The sequence below is a fragment of the Rhinoraja longicauda genome, chromosome 4 (assembly GCF_053455715.1).
Source record: "Rhinoraja longicauda isolate Sanriku21f chromosome 4, sRhiLon1.1, whole genome shotgun sequence".
In the NCBI taxonomy this organism is placed as follows: Eukaryota; Metazoa; Chordata; class Chondrichthyes; order Rajiformes; family Arhynchobatidae; genus Rhinoraja; species Rhinoraja longicauda.
This window is the reverse complement of record NC_135956.1, coordinates 23,335,477-23,356,183: the sequence shown is the minus strand read 5'-3', so window position 1 is coordinate 23,356,183 and position 20,707 is coordinate 23,335,477. Positions and strand designations below refer to the sequence as shown.

Sequence of the window (20,707 nt, the reverse complement as noted above, 5' to 3'; positions counted from 1 at the left end):
AACAGTTAATGTTTCAAGTCAAAGTTCTGATAAAGGACTTCTGATAGGAAACAATAACTTTATTTCTATTTATAGATCTGTCTGTAGCTAAGTGTTTCATCGTTTAGTGTTTTATTTAAAATTTCACGCAGTATTGTATATGAATGCGCGAAGTACAAGAAGTAAAGTAGATGAGCTTGAGGCTCTGTTAGAGGTTGGTAGATATGACATTGTGGGGATTACAGAGACGTGGCTGCAGGAGGATCGGGCCTGGAACTTAATATTCAGGGTTATACATCCTATAGAAAGGACATAATATAAGAAAATAACTGCAGATGCTGGTACAAATCGATTTATTCACAAAATACTGGAGTAACTCAGCAGGTCAGGCAGCATCTCGGGAGAGAAGGAATGGGTGACGTTTCGGGTCGAGACCCTTCTGGACAGGCAGGTGAGCAGAGGCGGTGGGGTAGTTCTGCTGGTGAGGGATGAAATTCAGGCCCTTGCGAGGGAAGACATAGGGACTGACGAGGTAGTCACTGTGGATTTAGTTGAGGAATTGTAAAGGCAAGAAGACACTAATTGGTGTTATCTACAGACCCCCAAATAATCGCCCGGATGTTGGGTGTAAGATGCAGCAGGAGTTAAAAGTGGCATGTAAGAAAGGTAATGCCACTGTGGTGATGGGGGATTTCAATATGCAGGTAGACTGGGAAAATCAGGTTGGTTCTGGACCCTAAGAAAGAGAGTTTGTAGAGTGCCTCCGAGATGGATTCTTAGAGCAGCTTGTAATGGAGCCTACCGGAGAAAAGGCAATTCGGGATTTAGTGTTGTCCAATGAACCAGATTTGATAAGAGAACTCGAGGTAAAGGAATCGCTTGGAGGTAATGATCATAATATGATTAGTTTTCATCTGCAATTTGAGAAGGAGAAAGTTAAATCAGAAGTGTCAGTGTTGCAGTTGAACAAAGGGGACTATGGAGGCATGAGAGAGGAGCTGGCCAAGGTAGACTGGAAAGGGATCCTGGCAGGAATGACGGTGGAACAGCAATGGCAGGAATTTCTGGGCTTAATCCGGAAGATGCAGGATCATTTCATTCCAAAAAGGAAGAAAGATTTTAAGGGGAGTAGGAGGCAACCGTGGCTGACAAGGGAAGTTAGGGATGGAATAAAACTAAAAGAAAAGATGTATAACACAGCAAAGAGTAGCCGGAAGCCAGAGGATTGGGAAACTTTAATTGGACAAAAGAACGTAACAAAATGGGCAATATGGGCTGAAAAGATGAAGTCCGAGGGGAAGTTGGCCAAGAATATAAAGAAGGACAGTAAAAGCTTCTTTAGATATGTTAAGAGAAAAAGAGTAGCAAAGTCAAATGTGAGTTCCTTGAAGGCGGACACGGGTGAAATTATTATGGGTAACAAGGAAATGGCAGAAGAGTTGAACAGGTACTTCGGATCTGTCTTCACTAAGGAAGTCACAAACAATCTCCCAGATGTACTGGAGGACAGAGGATCTAGGGCGGTAGACGAACTGAAAGAAATTTTCATTATGCGAGAAATAGTATTGTGTAGATTAATGGGACTGAAGGATGATAAATCCCCTGGGCCTGATGGTCTGCATCCCAGAGTCCTCAGGGAGGTGGCTCTAGAAATAGTGGACGCATTGGTGATCATTTTCCAATGTTCAATAGATTCAGGATCAGTTCCTGTGGATTAGAGGATAACTAATGTTATCCCACTTTTCAAGAAAGGAACGAGAGAGAAAACGGGGAATTACAGACCAATTAGCCTGACTTCGGTGGTGGGAAAGATGCTGGAGTCAATTATTAAAGAGGTAATAATGGTGCATTTGGATAGCAGTAAAAGGATTGGTCCAAGTCAGCATGGATTTATGAAAGGGAAATCATGCTTGACCAATCTTCTGGAATTTTTTGAGGATTTGACAAGTAAAATGGATGAAGGGGAGCCAGTGGATGTAGTGTATCTAGACTTTCAGAAAGCCTTTGATAAGGTCCCGCATGGGAGATTGGTGACTAAAATTAGAGCACATGGTATTGGGGGTAGGGTGTTGACATGGATAGAAAATTGGTTGGCAGACAGGAAGCAAAGAGTAGGAGTAAACGGGTCCTTTTCAGAATGGCAGGCAGTGGCGAGTGGAGCGCCGCAAGGCTCGGTGTTGGGGCCGCAACTGGTTACCATATATATTAATGATTTGGAAGAGGGAATTAGAAGCAACACTAGCAAGTTTGCAGATGACACAAAGCTGGGTGGCAGTGTAAACTGAAGAGGATGTTAGGAGGTTGCAGGGTGACCTGGACAGGTTGAGTGAGTGGGCAGATGCGTGGCAGATGAAGTATAATATAGATTAATGTGAGGTTATCCGCTTAGGCAGCAAAAACAAGGAGGCAGATTATTATCTCAATGGTGTTAGGTGTTAGGTAAGGGGGAGGTGCAGCGAGACGTGGGTGTCCTTGTACACCAGTCACTGAAAGTTGGCGTGCGGGTACAGCAGGCAGTGAAGAAAGCTAATAGAATGTTGGCCTTCATAACAAGAGGATTTCAGTATAGGAGTAAAGAGGTTCTTCTGCAGTTGTATAGGGCCCTGGTAAGACCACATCTGGAGTGTTGTGTACAGTTTCGGTCTCCTAATTTGAGGAAGGACATCCTTGTAATTGAGGCAGTGCAGCGAAGGTTCACGAAATTGATCCCTGGGTTGGCGGGACTGTCATATGAGGAAAGATTGAAAAGACTAGGCTTGTATTCACTGGAGTTTAGAAGGATGAGAGGGGATCTTATAGAAACATAAAATTATAAAAGGACTGCTAAATGCAGGAAAAATATTCAAAATGTTGGGCGAGTCCAGAACCAGGGACCACTGTCTTAGAATAAAGGGGAGGCCATTTAAAACTGAGGTGAGAAGAAACTTTTTCACCCAGAGAGTTGTGAATTAGTGGAATTCTCTGCTCACAGAGGGCAGTGGAAGCCAAATCACTGGATGGATTTAAGAAGGAGTTAGATAGAGCTCTAGGGGCTAGTGGAATCAAGGGATATGGAGAGAAGGCAGGCACGGGTTATTGACTGGGGACGATCAGCCATGATCACAATGAATGGCGGTGCTGGCTCGAAGGGCCGATTGGCCTCCTCCTGCACCTATTTTCTATGTTTCTATGATTTTTCATGAGTAGGAAATGGCAGAGAACGGACATGCTATAAAATTCAGAGGGAGAAAGCAAAATATCCGCAATCGAATAGAACCAAAACGAAATGGATGACACAGATTGGAGTTGATTGTGAGACGGTGATCTCACAATGCTAAAGCATGCCAATCTGTTTAGAAAGGAATGTGTAGAAGGTGAACATAAGAGAGTAAAGAAACATTACTGGAACTGTGAAATACAGATCATAGCTGTTGCTGGAAATCTGATGTTGGAGAGAATGCTCGAAGCTCAGTAGATCAGGCCATTCCATGGAGAGAGAAAAACTAAAATGTTGTTAGACGTGGTTAACTTGCATCAGAATCGGCTAGTCTGTTATAAACTAGAAAAGCTAGTTTTCTGAAGTTGTTCAAATCTGTTAATTTTCAAGGACTGCAATATTACCAGATGGAAGTTGAAATGTCGTTCCTTAAGTTTAAGTTGGAATTTGTATAAAAAGTTAAAATCAGAAGAGTCAAGTGGAATGGAGGACTAACGCGACAAACTTAGGGTCAGCCTTGTTGACTAAATGCACACAATCTTCAAAGTGATAATCTAACCAGCATTTGGTTTCTTCAATCTACAAGAGACTACACTGTGTGCATCCAATGCATTGTACAATAAAGGAAGAAATGCAAGTGAATTATTTCTTCAAATTTCTTCATCTGGATTCGGTGTTGGAGGTTCCTGGATGGTGGTACGGTGTAAGGCATTGCATCTGGTATGGCTGCATGGGCAAATGCCATGAGATAAAGCGTTGGTGTTGGTAGAGCTAGGAGAGTGAATCATGGAGGAAACCCAGGTGGTAGCAGGGGGAGTTCCCAACTTCACGCAGACTGCATTAGAGGTCATGATCTAATGCGGATCACTGGAACTATGGGAAAGTAGATTGACCAGCCATGCCATTTTGTCCGTCAAGTCATAAGGACCACAGATGTTGGTTTCGGTGACGTTTCGGGTCGAGACCCTTCTTCAGACTGATGTCAGGGGGGGCGGGACCGCCCCCCTGGCATCAGTCTGAAGACAGGTCTCGACCCGGAACGTCACCCATTCCTTCTCTCCTGAGGTGCTGCCTTACCTGCTGAGTTACTCCAGCATTTTGTAAATAAATACCTTCGATATGTACCAGCATCTGCAGTTATTTTCCTACACAGATGTTGGTTTTATCAGTTTGCAATGAGGTCAACTGTTGCATCGAGGCCCTAAATTACATGGCTATGGGCAGCCTAACAAAGGTCTGATAGATTTAGAAAATTAGGTAATTGCAAATGAATTACTCAAGAAGAGTCCTGACTGGAAACGTCTCCTGTCCATTCCCTCCACAGATGCTGCCTGACCCGCTGAATTCTTCCAGCATCTGCCATTCCTTGTGTCTCTGCTAATCATAGTTGTTGCCTCTGGAACTGCAGATGCTGGATTACGGGATAGGACACAAAGTGCTGGAGAACATGGATAGGTGACTTTTCAGGTCGGGACCCTTCTTTCAGAAAGAAACCCAGTCTGAAACACATCTATCCATGTTCTCCAGAAATGCTGCTCGACTCACTGAGTTACTCCAGCACTTTGTGTCCTTTTATAGTGGTCGCTTTCTCAGTATCCGTCCATGTGTAACACCAAACAACCGCTGGCCTGCTTTCAGCTTTGGTTTTCAGGACCCAGGTTGTGTCATAAATAATGTTATTACAATAAAAATGTTTGTCTGATTTTTTTTTGTTCCATGTTGCAGCTGTTTCTTCCTCGACAAGATTAAGGAGCAGTTGTCACTTGTTCAAGCCGATGACAGTATGGAGGTAGATGAAGAAGCTGACGTTAAGATTGAAGTGGACGGAGAAGAAGATGTCAACATGATCATTAGAGACTGTAAATTTAACATGAAGTTAAAAATGTTAGAAAGTGCAAGCAAACAGGTATGCAGAAAATTGGCATTGAACATAGAACAATACTGCACGAGAACATGCCCTTTAACCCACAATGCCAAGACTATCTGCACATAACCCATACCCCTCCATTTTCTACATATCCATACGCCTATCTAAAAGTCTTTTTAATGCCACTAATTTCTCTGTTTCAACCACCAGCAGTGTGTTCTAGGAACTCACCACCCTCTGTGTGTAAAAAAAAAACTTCCCCTATACATCTCCTTTAAACTTTATCCCTCTCGCTTTAAACTAAACTAACTGAACTATGCCCTCGTGCATTTGATTTTTCAATCCTGGGGAAAAGATACTGACCGTCTACCCTATCTATGCCTCTCATGATCATATATATTTCTATCAGGTCTCCCTGCAATCTCCGGTGTTCCATAAAAAACAATCCAAGTGTAACTAATAACACAGAATCCAAACAACATATTGGTAAGCCTCGTCTGCACATTTTCCACATCCTTCCTATAATGGGGTGACCGGAACTTCATACAATACTCAAAATACGGCCTAACCAAAATCCTGTAATATTGATATATATTGATTTATTGATGTCATGTATATTGAGATACAGTGAAAAACTTTGAAGGCTATCCTGTCAAATCATACCATAAATGAGTAAGTCAAGCCATACACAAATATAACAGGATAGTGCAATGAGAAAAATAACCAGAATGAAGAATATAGTATTGCAGTGTTAATTACAGAGAGAGTGCAAATAATCAAGTGCAAGGGCCACATTGAGATCAGTTCGGAGATTGGAACTAAACCCTTAGCTTATGAGAAGTCCTACATTAAGTAGTCTGATAACAGTGAAGAAGAAGCTATTTCTGAAACTGGCGGGTACGTGCTTTCATGATTTTGTATCTCTGGCCCGACAGGAGAGGAAAGACAAGGAATGATTTGGGTATAGTCTGTGAATATGTCTATGTTGAACCCTGCAGACTTGAACTTCACCCAGAAATGGGCCACACGGTCCATCCATACGTAGTTCCTGGTTGGGGAACACTTGTTTTGTCGTCTTTGGCACCCAATCCTCCATACACTTACCAGTTAAGTTTGTGAGAGCAGTAGCATGTTCATTTAGGTTGGCTGCATAGTCCTTGAAGATGCACCAGTCCCCCGACCAGTATCTGTTCCAGTATCTTGATCAAACTCAATAAATATAAGAATTTGTAATAGAAGAAAAAATTTGTGTTGAGCTACATCTTGTTGTAGAGAGGTGCCACTAATGTCGCAATTGTTCAATCACAGCATTTAGATGACACAGAAATGAAATGAACATGGGAGGGGTTTGTACCTGGATTCCAGTTTCTAATTGGCAGTCATTGCTCCTGCAGCCAGGGTTGATGCCAAGTAATGTCTCTTTTGGTCAATAAAACACCTGGTTCTCAGCATAGAAGTTATCTGTACAGTGGGCAGTGGCTGAGAGGGTACCGATAGGAACAGTGTAGAAAACTTCTGTTCACACAAGGGGAGGAAATAAACTGGCCATAAATTATGGTATGATATAAAAGATTGGAAGTTAAATTACAATTAACAATATTATGGTTGAAGGTATCACAAAATGCTGGAGTAACTCAGCAGGTTAGGCAGCATCTAGGAGAGCGGGAATGGGTGACATTTCGGGTCGAGACCCTTGGTTGAAATGATTTGTGTTCAATAATTAGAATTGTAACCAATTGTTAGATTGTCTGAATGCTAAGTCTGCGTCTTCACCTTAATTAACTAATTCTTATGCCTTTAATTGGTTCTTTACCTACATTAAACTATTACGTTCTCAGAATGACGCAACATCTTTTAAAAATAAGTTTAACTTGTTTCCTTATTTCAGAACAATTTTTCAGTGTCGACAAAACTGCTCAAAGAACTTTTCAGTGAGTCCAAGGCCAGGGATGACTGGAGAGTGAAGTGGATACACAGTTACAGCCGATTCAGCCACAGGCAGAGTTGGACTCTGGGGAGACCTGAGCAGATTAAAACAGTGATGAAGAATATCCCTTTGCTGGGTAATGACCAACAAACTCCTATCAAACGCCTGTCTTTGAGACCAGAATACAGGCTCTCTGATCATTTTCCCACTGTGTGCATTTAGGTGACCTGCACAAATTTATTTTATTACCGGGTATTGTCAGTGAGAATTTTGAAACAATCTGCAACTGGCCTGGCTCAGGATTATTCAGAAGCAGAGCAATAAGCCATTAAAGGACATAAAGTGCTGGAGTAACTCAGTGTGTCAGGCAGAGGAACATGGATAGGTGATGTTTTGGATCGGGGTCTTTCTTCAGTCTGAATAATGGTCCTGACTCAAAATGTCACCAATCCACGTTCTCCGGAGATGCTAGCTGACCTGCTAAATTACTCCAGAACATTGTGTCTTTTTTTGTAAACCAGTCAGTATCTGCAGTTCCTTGTGTCTTCATTTTAAAGGATAGAATATAGGTGCAGGAGTAGGCCATTCGGCCCTTCGAGCCAGCGCCGCCATTCAACATGATCATGGCTGATCATCCAGAATCAGTACCTGGTTCCTGCTTTTCCCCCATATCCTTGATTCCATTAGCTCTAACATCAATACCTAACTCTCTAATGGTACATGGACTGCTATAAAATTAAAACACCAAACTCCTTGTTCACAAGCGAAACAGATTAGAAAGATGGATTGTTTAAGAAGAAAATAATTGAGTCATTAAAGACTAGCGAATTTGGAGGAGTGTGGTGGGATTTATTGGAGTCAATTCCAAGGGAAGGCATAATCCATTTGGACATTTATTGATTAACCTAAGTGGGTGTGGATTTCTAAAGGGAAAATCATCTCTGATTATCTAAGCACATTTTTTTGACAGTCAACAAAGGGGAGTGGATGAAAGCAGTGCATTTGGATGTCATCTGCATGGATTTAACCACCAGGCATCTTGGGAATGTGGCAAATTGTATACAAAATTAGTTAAGTAGCGGGAAACTCTTTTACCCGACATTTCAACTCCAAGTTGTTTTAACATTCATCCTTGCCCAGCCATTGGAAGCCCAATAGATGCATATCTTGAGCTCCCAGTGAAGGTATCCCAGAGCAAGCACTAAGAATTGAGATTGACAACCTAATATGTTAATTTTGGCTGGTATGATCATGAGCTGACTGGCCTCCTTTGCCATAATTTCTTATGATTCATAAGCGTGATTCAGTGTATGCACATGAGGACCTGGGCTATACATAGTGCAGATGTCACACCTTTTCCAAGACTTGTACAGAGTGTGAGTATTGTGCCTTTACTGGGAACCATACACAGTGCAAGTGTAACGTTTTTACTAGAAGCCGTACACAGTCCACATATCCCAGCTTTACATGAAACCGTACACAGTGCACGTATCCCAGCTTTACATGCAACCGTACACATTGCACCTACCCCAGCTTTACATGAAACCGTATAGTGCACGTATCCCAGCTTTATGTCGAACCGTACAAAGTGCAAATATCACGTCTTTGCTGGGAACTGTACAAAATGCAAGTATTACACTTGTACCGGGAACCGTACACAGTGCAAGAATCGCAGCTTTACTGGGTGTGATTGTTTAGGATGTGAGAATGCAAACAAATGTATTTTCTTCTAGTTGAAACTAAGGTGGAATATCTAAATACACACCGGGATGCTCTCAGAGAACAGAACACCTTGCTTGGTACAACCTATCACATTATGGCCAGTGCTCTGGCTAAAGACCCATCGAGTCTTCAGCACCTTGAGAAGGATCAAGCGAATGAAGTAATAAAACTTTCTGAAGCCACTGAAACTAATGTAGAACAGGTAGGAATACATCTGTCACTCTACAAGGACGTTTGGGTTTAGATTTATTAATGTCACATGTACTTAGGAACAGCTTTATTTTGCATGCTACCCAATCAGATTAGATAATATACATCAATACAATTGTCAAACTCAAATGAAATAGGTAGAGCAAAGGGGAAGATGTAGCGTGCAGAATATAGTTCTCAGCATTGTATCGCACCAACTCCATGGATAAACAATGTCCGCAATGGAGTAAAGGTGAATTGGACAGTACCCTAGTTTATGGAAATAGCTTTCAGAAGGATGATAACAGTGGGGAATATAGGAATATAGAAGCTGTTCCTGATTCTGGTGGTGCACACTTTCAAGCTTCTGTACCTTTTGCCCAATGGGAGGGACGGGAGGATGTGTGAATGCCTCTGGTGACTGACGCTCATCTGGAATTGCTTCTTGTTGTTTTGTTCCAGGTTACAATTGGATTATACAGAAAGGCTTATAAATTTCTCCAAAGTTCTGCTAAAAAGACTGAAGAGGAGGTGCAGTCTCTTCCTGAAGAACATGTTGAGACAGCGGGAGTGATTGAAGCCTACATGAATTTGGCAACTTTCTGTGACAAGCGCCTGCGTGAGGAAGAGGAAAGTGACAACAGTAAGCCTGCACGAAAGCTTCCCATAACCTCCGTTCCTCTCTGCCGTTGCAACTTCTGTGTGTTGACAGTATGCAGCTAGTAGAACATAATCTCTTTTGGTACCATGGTGACTGGTATTTCTCAGGTATTTCCACACCTCAGTTTATAGCCAGTTGAGTGTCCTGACATTCAGTCTTGCCACCATGACAACCGAACTGGTGCTAACACTTAGCTCTGGAACAACCCTCCTAAACTGCTCCAGGATTCTACACCACTTGCCTCCCATAAGATGCTCCTAACATGCATTATATTTCCTGCATAGCTCAGTGCTAAATTTTGTTTGTTAACACTCATATTTCAAAGCATTAAAGAGGCAATGTAAATACCATTCGTTGTGTAGACCACCATGTCTTTTTGCAGCCAACTAACCTTGATAAATAAATTATTCAATTTATTTCATTTTGATTGATCTTTTTTTTTTCTGCTGCTTTTATATCATCATCCTTCTCATCTTCATACATCTGTTGGGTTTTCTGCTAATCATTTATCAGCAGGTGTATGACCTGTTGGTCCTCATGCGTGCATTAAGGATCAGTGCCCCTGACATCACTCAGTTTTCAGACCCAGAAACCACTTGCACTTTTCAGAGGATACTGTGTTTTGAAACACTGGTTACTAAATTAGTCAGAACATACATGACAAGGCAATCAGTTTAGTTTATTATTGTCACATGTACCTCGGTACAGTGAAAAGCTTTTGTTTGCATGCTATCCAGTCAAAGAAAAGACTATACATCAAGCTGTCCACAGTGCACACGGATAAAGGATACAACATTTAGTGCAAAAGATAAAACATTGAAGTCCGATTAAAGATAGATCAATGGTCTCCAATGAGGTAGATGGGAGGTCAATCGAAGGAAGGTTGGTTTGCATGATGGTCTGGGCTGTGTCCACAACTCTCTGCAATTTCTTGCAGTCTTGGATGGAGATGTTCCCAAAGCAAGCTGTGATGTATACCAATAAGATGCTTTCTACAGTGCATTTATTGAAGTTTATTCTGGCTTTCACGCATTCACAGTTATTCTGATTATGAGCACAATGTTGGTGCATCCATTCTTTCATGGATTTCAATAAATAAATTTGTTTTACAGTTATGAATTTCCCTGAGCTGCAAACATTCCCAGCGTGTGTGGTGGAGAATATGTTAAAAGCAATGAGATATGACTCACAGGAAGCAAGACTGAGATTCCCGAGATTGTTACAGATTGTGGAGTTATATCCAACTGAGACACAGGACATTATGGCGAGAGAGGTATGTTCTTAGGTTGGTTGGCTACTGATTGAATACTTTCTGTTCTAATCACATTTTCCTAGAGCAAAACTCTGAATAATTGTGAAAACACAAGGAACTGCAGATGATGAAATTTTGGTGAGTGAGTGAAACACAAAATGCTCGATTAACTCAGCAGATGTAGCAGTATCTCTGGAGGATATACGTTTCTTGGAGAATTAATAAAGATTTTAATTATTTTTGAACCATTTTCAAAGCCACATTTTGAGAAAGGTTCCACTGTCCTTTCTTGATGTTTTGTTGGTTCTATGGAATGACAGTAGTTGGAGGCAATTCCTTTGATTTCAGATTAAACTATTAAATTAGGTCTTTGCTTAATTTTTAAAAACAATCTAATAAATCTTCTTTAACATTCACTAGGTGTCTACCATTCCATGTTGGCAGTTCATTGGCTGGATTAGTCAGATGATGGCTGTACTAGACAAAAGGGAAGCTAATGTGGTGCAGCACATCATTGAGAAGATTGCAGATTCCTATCCACAGGCTGTTGTCTACCCATTCATGATCAGCAGTGAGAACTTCACATTTGAACCATCTGCAAATGGCAATAGGAACAGAGAGTTTGTTGAGAGGTAAAAAGAACTGCTGTCATCCAGTCTCGTGTTTTTTAAAATTATTGAATCATCTTTTCAGCTGGTTAAATATTAACTCATTCCTTATTTGGGATAATGCTTTGGTCCATCTTTAATGTACTGTAGTTTTGTGGTTCTTCAACATAGGGTCTGTATCACCTGTAATGTGCAAACATAACAAATTTACTCTAAGATGGTGAAGGGAAACATACTAATTATAAATGGAGGGAGAAGATAGACAGAAATTGATAGATAGGAGGATCTTATTGCAAACTCAGCTTCAATGCTTTTGCTTCTATTAGGATTCAACTTGACTTTTGTTTACTTAAGGAAAATAGTTTCAAATGCAGTGCATTACAATTAGAATTCTTAATTGTTGGTTGACCTTGTCTGGTCAAAGCCATGACATCCTTATTCTATGCCCACAGTTGTACATAGTGCAAAGCTATACATTTTATGAATTCTTTGTTTACACCTTCTGTAATCCTAAAAAGGCTTGATAGTTAATAAGCTTTATTAGTGGCATTACAAATTTTTCTTAGTAACTTAAAAGATTTCAAATCTGCCTCTCAGCTTATCAAATCTTTCTCCAGAGTAGGATTCTTTCTGATACAATTGGCAACAACTAAAGCTTTGCCAGCTTTGCCCACATTACATGAATGAAAAAAAAATCACAACAAAATATCCAGCCTGTTTTTGTTGCCAAAGTGTTTACGTAGCTGGTGTGGAAGAGTTGTTGGTCAGTAATGTCCCCCAGAATGTTGGAGCGATATTTAATGATGGCATGCCCAATAATTGCCAAGGGAGGTGTTCAATGCCTAATGTGCATTTGACACACACATGACAGTCATGTTGCCTGGCACTATCAGTTCAAGTCTGGATGTTACACTGGTCTTGCGTCATGCAATCATCAGTCTACGTTTGCCTTCTAACCTTACATAGGAAAAGCCGTTGATGTAGCAGCTGGAGATGGTTCAGCTTTGGGTATTACTGCAAGGCAATTCTGCACCTGAGATGATTGGCTTCCATTCAACCATTATCCATTTTTGCAGTTAATATTCCAGTTACAGGAATTCCTCTCATTCTCATTTACAGTATCAATGTTCTTTGGATGTCTTTACTTTGTATTCATGCTTTCCATTCATTTTGAATTCAAAAATTTGCTGACTTCATCAGCTTTCTGAAACGTTTATCACTCTTTGAATAATAAAATTGCTTGCGATACAGTCGTAGAATCCTACAGCACAATAAGAAGATACTTGTATACTGGTGCTCTCTGTCTGAGAGAACTGACCAATTAACTTCAACGTTCCTCGAACTTGGTTGCCTGCAAATATATGCCCTTTTTTTGTTTGAAAAGTCTGAAGTCTGGTTCCACTAATTATTAGGTGTTACCTTCCAGATCTTAAACTTCTTCATATAAACAAGTGTTATCTTCATCTTCCCTCCAATTTTTTGAATTATTTTCAAACTATGGCCTTGGGTTATCGACATCTATGTCAGGAGATTCCTTAATTCCTGAAAAACCCTCATACCTTTTCTATTGGGATTCTCCTTAACTTTACCTTTACTGAGGAAAGCAGCTTCAAATAATATGCATTTTGACTGGAGTTCATCATTCCCAATATAATACTGACTGACCTTGTCTGGTCAAAGCCATGACATCCTTCCTAAGCAAAGGTGCCCACAATTCTATGGCGTGCAGATCCAGAGAATTTGTAAATTCTTTGATATTCCAGTCAATTAATTCAATAGGACTTAACATTTAATTTATTGACCATGTTAGCTCTCTTTAGCACTTCGAAAGATTTCAAAAATGCTTCCTGATTTATTACTGTTCTCTCCACAATTCCTATGTTTTACTCCCATTGTAAATGTATTCACTGTGTAAATTAATTTCCAATGTAAATGTATTCACTACGATTAGGCCATACAGGGATACAGTGCACAAAAGTGCAAAATGAAAGTTCATCCATGCCGTATAAGTGATCCAGATCCATACAAAGCTTATCCCCTAAGACAGATGAGGACAGCTTAAAGTTAGGTGTCTCTAATGCTCTCTGGTTGTGTTCTTCCCTAGAGATTTTCCCCTAGCTATACAGTTCTCTTGCCCTCTCTCTATTCACCAATTAACCTACTATTGTCTTGAGCTTCCCTTCCCTAACTGGAACTCTTTTGTTCACAAAAGCAATTGAATGAAAAAGTGAATTGTTACCTGTCCTCTCTGTTCATCGATAGAATCTTGTCCACAGTCATGAAGCATATGTTTCTCTCCCAGGTTGAAGGCTAAACTGGATAAAGGTGGAGTAATTGAAAAGTTCATCCATTCCTTGGAACAGTTGAGTAATCCAGACTTGTTATTCAAGGTAATATTCGGAATTCATACACTTCTTAAAAAATAATTCACGCTTGTACGAATAAGTAAACAGCTGAATAATTCTTTGTTCTTCAATAGGACTGGACCAGCAACCTCATTAATCTACTGAGCAGTAAAGTGAAAAATAAGGATCTCTTGAAAAACAAGTATAATGAGATGTATTCAAATTTGGCATCTTTGCAAACTCCAGGTATTGGAGCATTTAGAAAACGTTATGCTCAGGTTGGTGAAAGTTAATCATGAGTTTCTAACCTAATATCCCTTTTGGAAGCCATTAAAATTATTTTTTTAACCAAAAACATTACCCATTTTAATGTGTGGATGATATGGGGAGCAGCAAGCTTGTGTTGTGGAGGTTTCAAGCAGAACACAGAATTCCATTGCCCTTGGTCAGTCATGAGTGGTGAGATTTTTTTGTCTCTTAACAATAATTGTCATTATATATTTATCATTTATATAGATTTTTATCATTATATTTCATAATTGCACCCTTTTGTCAATTTTCACTTTTATCTCAAGTTCATGTATAAAGGCCTTCTGTCTTGCAGTTCTGTTGGCACCAGCTGTTCTCAAGAGCCGAGTAGGGATTCCTAATAGATAACCCAGACTATGAATAAATAAAGAAAACACAATCAGCCTCATCTTCCCCTCTCCCCACAAAGGAAGGATGATGCTTATTAGAGCATCCTTAGTTCTATCCCATAAATTAAGAATAGTCTCTGGTGTCCAACATGGGCTGGAAACCTAAATCACATCCCCCTGTGAATTGCTTGACTCAGCTTATGCATAAGTTGTTTTCATTTATATTTGAATGATTTCAGATCCTTTGGGATTTATACTTGTAGAAAATTAATGTGTTCTTGTCTCTTTTTTTCACTTTCTTTAAAATAGTATTATCTGTTTATCATTTAACAGTTGCGTGCACTGATCAACAATATCTTATTGTCTTTTCTGAACTTCAGATTTTCAGCAAAGCTTTTGATCAGTATTTTGGAAAAGATGGCTCAAAGCTGTTGGTGATGAATTCAAGTACATTTCAAGGAATAACAAACAAAATCTTACAAAGTGTGAAAGAACTGCAGGCACCTGGGAACCTGAAGGAGTATTCACCGTGGATGAGTGAATTCAAGCTTGAATATCTAAAGAATGAATTGGAGATCCCTGGCAAGTTGTATTTTCTGAACCTACACACTGCTCACTGGTTTAATTTTGGCAGAAGGCCTTCATGAATGAAAGCTAGAGGGTGTTAATGTTATTTTAATTGCACATTCGTTCTGCTTTACAAGTGTGTGACTTTTAATAGCTCTAGTTCTCCTTGAAGACAGCACAGTGACGCAGTGTTAGAGTTGCTGCCTTACAGCCCCAGAGTTGGGCTCGATCCTGACTACGGGTGCAGTACGGAATTTGTACGTTCTCCCTGTGACCACATGGGTTTTCTCCAGATGTTCCCCTTTCCTCCCACACTCCAGATTTGTAGGTTAATTGATTTCTGTAAATTGACCCTCGTGTGTAGGATAGAACCAGCATATGATTACTGGTCGACTCATACTTGGTGGGCTGAATAGCCTGTTTCCATGCTGTATCTCTAAAGTCTAATATAAACAGTGATCCACCAATAGTTCTGATGCGAAAGATTGACAATCCCTTTCCCTCCACAGATGCTGCTTGACCTGCTGAGTTCCTCCAGCAGCTTGTTTTTTGCTTCAGATTCCAGCATCTACAGTCTCCTGTCTCCATAATCGACAATTCATTTGTCATATTAAAGGAAGCATTAGCCACTAGTTCAAGAGAGGTCTTTTCATTATGATTCTACTAATATTATTTTACACCATTACCAGCAAAATAATGTCTGTACTTTGGAAGCAGAGAATTGAAGATAAGAAATTTAGAACAATGTTGGGACATTTAAGGCTCATGACACACTTTAGGTTGTGCACTATCCATACAGAGAGCTGAACGTCAAATTCAGCATCTTTCATGATTGGATGGTTTATTATTATTTTGTATACCGATATAGTGAAAAAATTTGTTTTCCTTACTATTCCAACAAATCATACCATGTATGAGTACATCAGATAGTGCAAAAGAGAAAAGGAACAGTGTACACAATATAGTGTTCAAGCTACAGAAAAAGTGCAGATGGAAAGGCGGGATAGATTGGAAGATTTTTTTAATTCATCTCTAGCATATGAGAGGTCTGTTCAAGAACATGGTAATAGCAGGAGAGAAGCTCTTCTTGAATCTGGAGGTATATGCTTTCAGGTTTTTGTATCTCCTGCCCAATGGGAGAACGGATGAAGAGAGAATGACTGAGATTTTAGTGGACCTTGATTATGCTGGTTGCTTTCCCGTTCGCGTGAAGTGCAAATGAAATCAATGGGGGGTGGAGATGGTGCTGTTTTATGTGATGGTCTGGGATATGTTCACATCTCTGCAATTTATTGCGATCTTGGCAAGCTGCCAGTTGCATCTGCATAGGATACGTTCTGCAGTGCATCTGTAGCATCATTGGAGACATGAAGGCAAATTTTGTTAGGCTTCAGAGGAAAAGAGGCATTGGTGTGCTTTCATGGCCATAGCATCAATGTTGTTTAATCAGGACAAGTTGTTGGTGATATTCACAACTAAAAACATAAAGCTCTCAGCCATCTCCACTTCAGCACCAATGACACAGATTGGGGCATGTACATCAACCCGGTGAGATTTTGCTCAGGCCCAATGACGTATTAGGGGAAGGAAAAAGATGCATTTACTATTAGATTTGCAATAATTGTTGTAAGAAATGACTTGGCTATGGACTGGAAGTAGATCACTTGCAAATTTTGGTCTGCTATAGAACAGAACACTGCTGGCAAAAAAAAAAAAAAGAGTAAGGAAATACCGCAAAAGCCTTTTTCCTAACTAGGCCATGATACTCAAATAGACCAGCCATCCATAAGAAATATGTTTTCTCTTTAGGACAATATGATGGTAAATCGAAACCACTGCCAGAATACCATGCGCAAATCGCAGGATTTGATGAAAGGGTATGAACTGTTTTAAACATAATTATTCAGAAGAAAATGTTGATAAAAGTAGTCATCTATATTTTTAAGAATTTGTAATGTATTTTGTGGAAATACGTAAAATGTGATCCTAGAGCAGTAAAGATGGAAAATTGTATAAAAGTCGTAAAGAAAAACAGAAGTTGCTGAAAATACTCAGCAGCCTGGGAGCTGGGTTAAAGCTATGTCAGAACTGGTTACTGTTGAAAACCCATGACCCAGTTTAAAGCGCTCATTACCCACGTACGACAAGAAGAATGTGTGCACAAATTAGCACTTTGGCAGTATGTATGTATCCCAAATTTTTCTAAGTTTTATGGTCTAATATTTTAGTCCTTAAATTTATCATAAGAAACTGGACACATTTGCTTGTTTGCTCTTTAATTTCCTCTTTAGGTTGGAATTTCAGATAATTTGTTAGAAATGTAATTGCAGTTTTCAAAGGGAATCTGTACTTTGTGCTCTGGTTGGTTTATTGTGCATAGATACATCATTTAGTGCATTTTAACTTCCAGTGAAGTAATTTTATCTAAGACTATTGAAAATATAATGCATTATCAATCTGATACATTCTGATATACCACGATGTTGATGGTTAATTAATTTTGATTTGTATTTTCAGTTGTTCTATTGCAACAATATTAACAAGTGTTCAGTAATTATGTTAACATTTTAAGGCATGAAATTGTATAATCTTACATTTAGACTAATATGGTTTGTTGATTACTTCCACTCACAAATAATAATAAGGAAAAAAAATCAATATTGTTGAAAGGGCTCGTATAGTTAATAATTTTGTTCTGCAGCTAATGATTTAAAAATTATTTGAAGGAGCATTCTAATTGTAAAGCATTTACTCCTACAAGTAGTAAGTTTGACATTTCTCCCATTAAGTTACATCCACTGTAATAAGGTTGTATATCTTAATGTTTGACTATGACTTTACTCAGATAAAAGTTATGACTTCTATAAGGAAGCCAAAGCGTCTAATAATTCGTGGAAATGATGAAAAAGACCATCCGTTCCTTGTGAAGGGTGGAGAAGATTTACGACAAGATCAGCGAATCGAGCAACTATTTGACATCATGAACATTATCCTTTCTCGAGATGCTGCTTGCAGTCAAAGAAACCTGCAGCTGAAGACATACCAAGTCATTCCAATGACGTCCAGGTACAATAACATAATTGCTGTTCATAATGTAATGCTTTTCCAGAGATGATGTTTTGACACTACCTTTTTGACCATCGGTGCTACAAGATTCAATGAAGGGCTGATGCCCTCCAAACCCTTACTATTTTCACTTCTATGAATTGCTCCAGATTAACATTATCTTATAGCGTGCTGTGATTTCTTAGAGGCCTAATCCTCAGAATTGTAGGAACTCCCACTTGTTGATGTTGTTAAGCTGAAAAGGGTGCAGAGGTGGTTTACGAGGATGTTGTCAAGACACGAGGGCCTGAGCTAAAGGGGGAGAGTGAGTAGGCTAGGATTTTACTCCTTGGAGCACGAGGATAAGATGTGATCTTATAGAGGACTAGGGTAGATGCACAAAATCTTTTACCCAGAGTAGGGGAATCAAGAACCAGAGGACATAGGATTAAGGTGAGGGGGCGATGATTTTTTACACAAAGGGTGGTAGGTATATGGAACTCGCTTCCAGAGGAGGTAGTTGTGTCAGGTATTATCACGCGTTAAAAAAACATTTAGACAGGTACATGGGTAGAATAGGTTTAGAGCAGGGGTCTCCAAACTATGGCCCGAGGGCCACGTCTGGCCCACCCAGAGATTTTATCCGGCCCACAATGAGATTTTAACACATTCTATGCTGCAGCTCGGCTTCCCCCGTCTTCTCCCATCAGCGCGTCTCCGGCTCCCTCCCGGCGCTCCGAGTGTCCTCTCCGACACCTCTCCCAGGTCCTGCACTTCTCCAGGCTCAGTGCTCCTGCTCCGCGTCTCGCTTCCTGCGGCTCTTCAGCCCCTCGCCGCTTCTGCCGGCCCTCCAGCCCTTTCTCCCCGCTCTCCATCTCCATCAGCCGAGCTCCGTTTCCACTTGGCCGGCACTCAACACCTCGAGGCTAGGGCCGCCGTGTAGAGCTGCGCTCCTACTCCACTTCCACCTCCTCCTCCAAGGCCGTCGAGCACTCCCTTTCGCGGGTCACCAACCTCCAGCGCTCGCTGCTTCTGCCCCTGCAGACCCTCCAGGCCCCTCGGCTCAGGTTCTTCCCGCTGCTCCTCTCCCAGCTCGCTCAACCCCGTCCTTCCTCCTCTTCTTGTCCCCCCAGTCGGCGGCCCTCTGTTTCTCGACCTTGCTCTCCTGCGTCCCTTCCCGGCCGCATTTCCCCTTCTCCCGCCGGCTGCCTCTTGCGTCCATGGGCTTTGCAGACCTTCTCCCGGTTCCTCTTCCTCCACCGGATCCTCCAGCTTCTTACCCATTTTTTACAGCACAAAAAAATTACCATTTTGGCGGGTTACTCGTGTAAGAGTTACTCGTGTATGCCAGAAGCTGCCATGTACTCCAGATGATTTGAATTGTTTCCATTTGTTTTATTTAAGTTCTTTTTTGAGTTCATTAAATTTATAAAACTGACATTTCTTTATTTTTTCCTACGGCCCGCAAAAATGTGCCAAATATATAATGTGGCCCTCATGTTGAAAGGTTTGGAGGCCTCTGGTTTTGAGGGATATGGGCCACACACAGACAAGGGGACCAATGCAGATGGGGCATGTTGGTCCGCATAGGCAAGTTCGGCCGAAGGGCCTGTTTCCTTGCTGTATGATTCTATAACGGGAGCCATCTTAAATGATCCATAGAATAAGTTGTAATGAATCACAAGAACAAATGGAGCTTTGCAATGAAGACAAAATGTGGGGGAAGGAAGGAATTACAAACACTTTGTGAATAGAGATTGGTGCGCTTTCCATTATAGCGAGAGAAGTTTCAAAAATCAACAACACCTATCCTAAAAAGTCAATGGCTCTAGTGAAAATTTGTCGATTGAATGTTTATAAATCAAGGAATAACTGATTGACTTTATTTAAATTCAAAACATGAATTTCCATCTGAATTGTGCCCTTCTCAGAATACACATTTCTATCAGGTTGCAATAACTTGGACACACATCTCATAATGGGATAACTAATTAACCTATCTCATTATGCATCCTAAGATATCACATTAACTATTCTGTATAATAATTAATTTTTATAGCACTCCATAAATGACAATTGAGTTGTGTTTCTCTTCAGACTTGGTTTGATAGAATGGCTGGACAATACTCATGTGTTCAAGGACTTCCTATTGAGCAACATGACTGAGGATGAACAAAAAAGGTAAAGTTGAAATAATCAAATAAAACATCAATTGAAGATACAATGTGAGCATTCTGTAGGATAACAATCATCCAAACTGAAATTTAATCGAGTATTTGGTTCCATACATTTTCATTAGAATTCATAATCTGGCCTCGGGTCATAATTCTCTGTAGGAGGGCATCTGATTTCTTCTTGCAAATTTATGATTTTAAATGTGCATGAGGCTGATAGAAGTGTGAATTAATAATGTCAAGGAAACCAGAGCATTTGGGATTTGAGTGACCAACTGAATTTGTCTGTCTTTAATCAGACGGGAAAGAAGGTGAACTAAACTGTGCAAGAACTGCATAAGTTGAAACACATTTTACTAATATTTCAGCAGTCTTTATATGTTACATTATTAATTTGTATTTCCAATTTTAAACTGTGACAAGGAAACTAGAACCCATAAAACTGGTTGAAGACTGGCTATTGAAGGTGTCAGGGCCAGGAAATGATGTTGTGAAAAGGTATCTACTTATGAACATGTGAGTAAATTTGACTTGGGA

At 40.3% G+C, this 20,707-nt stretch overlaps 1 protein-coding gene and 1 long non-coding RNA gene across 3 annotated transcripts in view; one reads left to right on the top strand and one right to left on the bottom strand.

Annotated features, from left to right (window-relative positions):
• prkdc (protein kinase, DNA-activated, catalytic subunit) overlaps nucleotides 1-20,707 on the top strand; it is a 185,578-nt gene that overhangs the window by 153,652 nt on the left and 11,219 nt on the right. Inside the window, exons 69-81 of the mRNA XM_078397370.1 lie at nucleotides 4,901-5,081; nucleotides 6,931-7,105; nucleotides 8,703-8,893; nucleotides 9,343-9,523; nucleotides 10,654-10,814; nucleotides 11,214-11,425; nucleotides 13,704-13,791; nucleotides 13,881-14,024; nucleotides 14,765-14,966; nucleotides 16,761-16,828; nucleotides 17,797-18,017; nucleotides 20,094-20,177; nucleotides 20,594-20,686. Coding sequence (XP_078253496.1) covers nucleotides 4,901-5,081; nucleotides 6,931-7,105; nucleotides 8,703-8,893; nucleotides 9,343-9,523; nucleotides 10,654-10,814; nucleotides 11,214-11,425; nucleotides 13,704-13,791; nucleotides 13,881-14,024; nucleotides 14,765-14,966; nucleotides 16,761-16,828; nucleotides 17,797-18,017; nucleotides 20,094-20,177; nucleotides 20,594-20,686 — 2,001 coding nt within the window. The remainder of the gene's footprint in view (nucleotides 1-4,900; nucleotides 5,082-6,930; nucleotides 7,106-8,702; nucleotides 8,894-9,342; nucleotides 9,524-10,653; nucleotides 10,815-11,213; nucleotides 11,426-13,703; nucleotides 13,792-13,880; nucleotides 14,025-14,764; nucleotides 14,967-16,760; nucleotides 16,829-17,796; nucleotides 18,018-20,093; nucleotides 20,178-20,593; nucleotides 20,687-20,707) is intronic.
• LOC144592642 (uncharacterized) overlaps nucleotides 10,213-20,707 on the bottom strand; it is a 46,713-nt gene continuing 36,218 nt past the window's right edge. The window contains exons 4-5 of one of the 2 annotated variants that reach the window (XR_013547159.1): nucleotides 13,641-13,716; nucleotides 10,213-11,584 (exon numbers count right to left, since the gene is read on the bottom strand). This is a non-coding gene — a long non-coding RNA (uncharacterized LOC144592642). The remainder of the gene's footprint in view (nucleotides 11,585-13,640; nucleotides 13,717-20,707) is intronic. The other variant, XR_013547160.1, reaches the window with a different exon arrangement.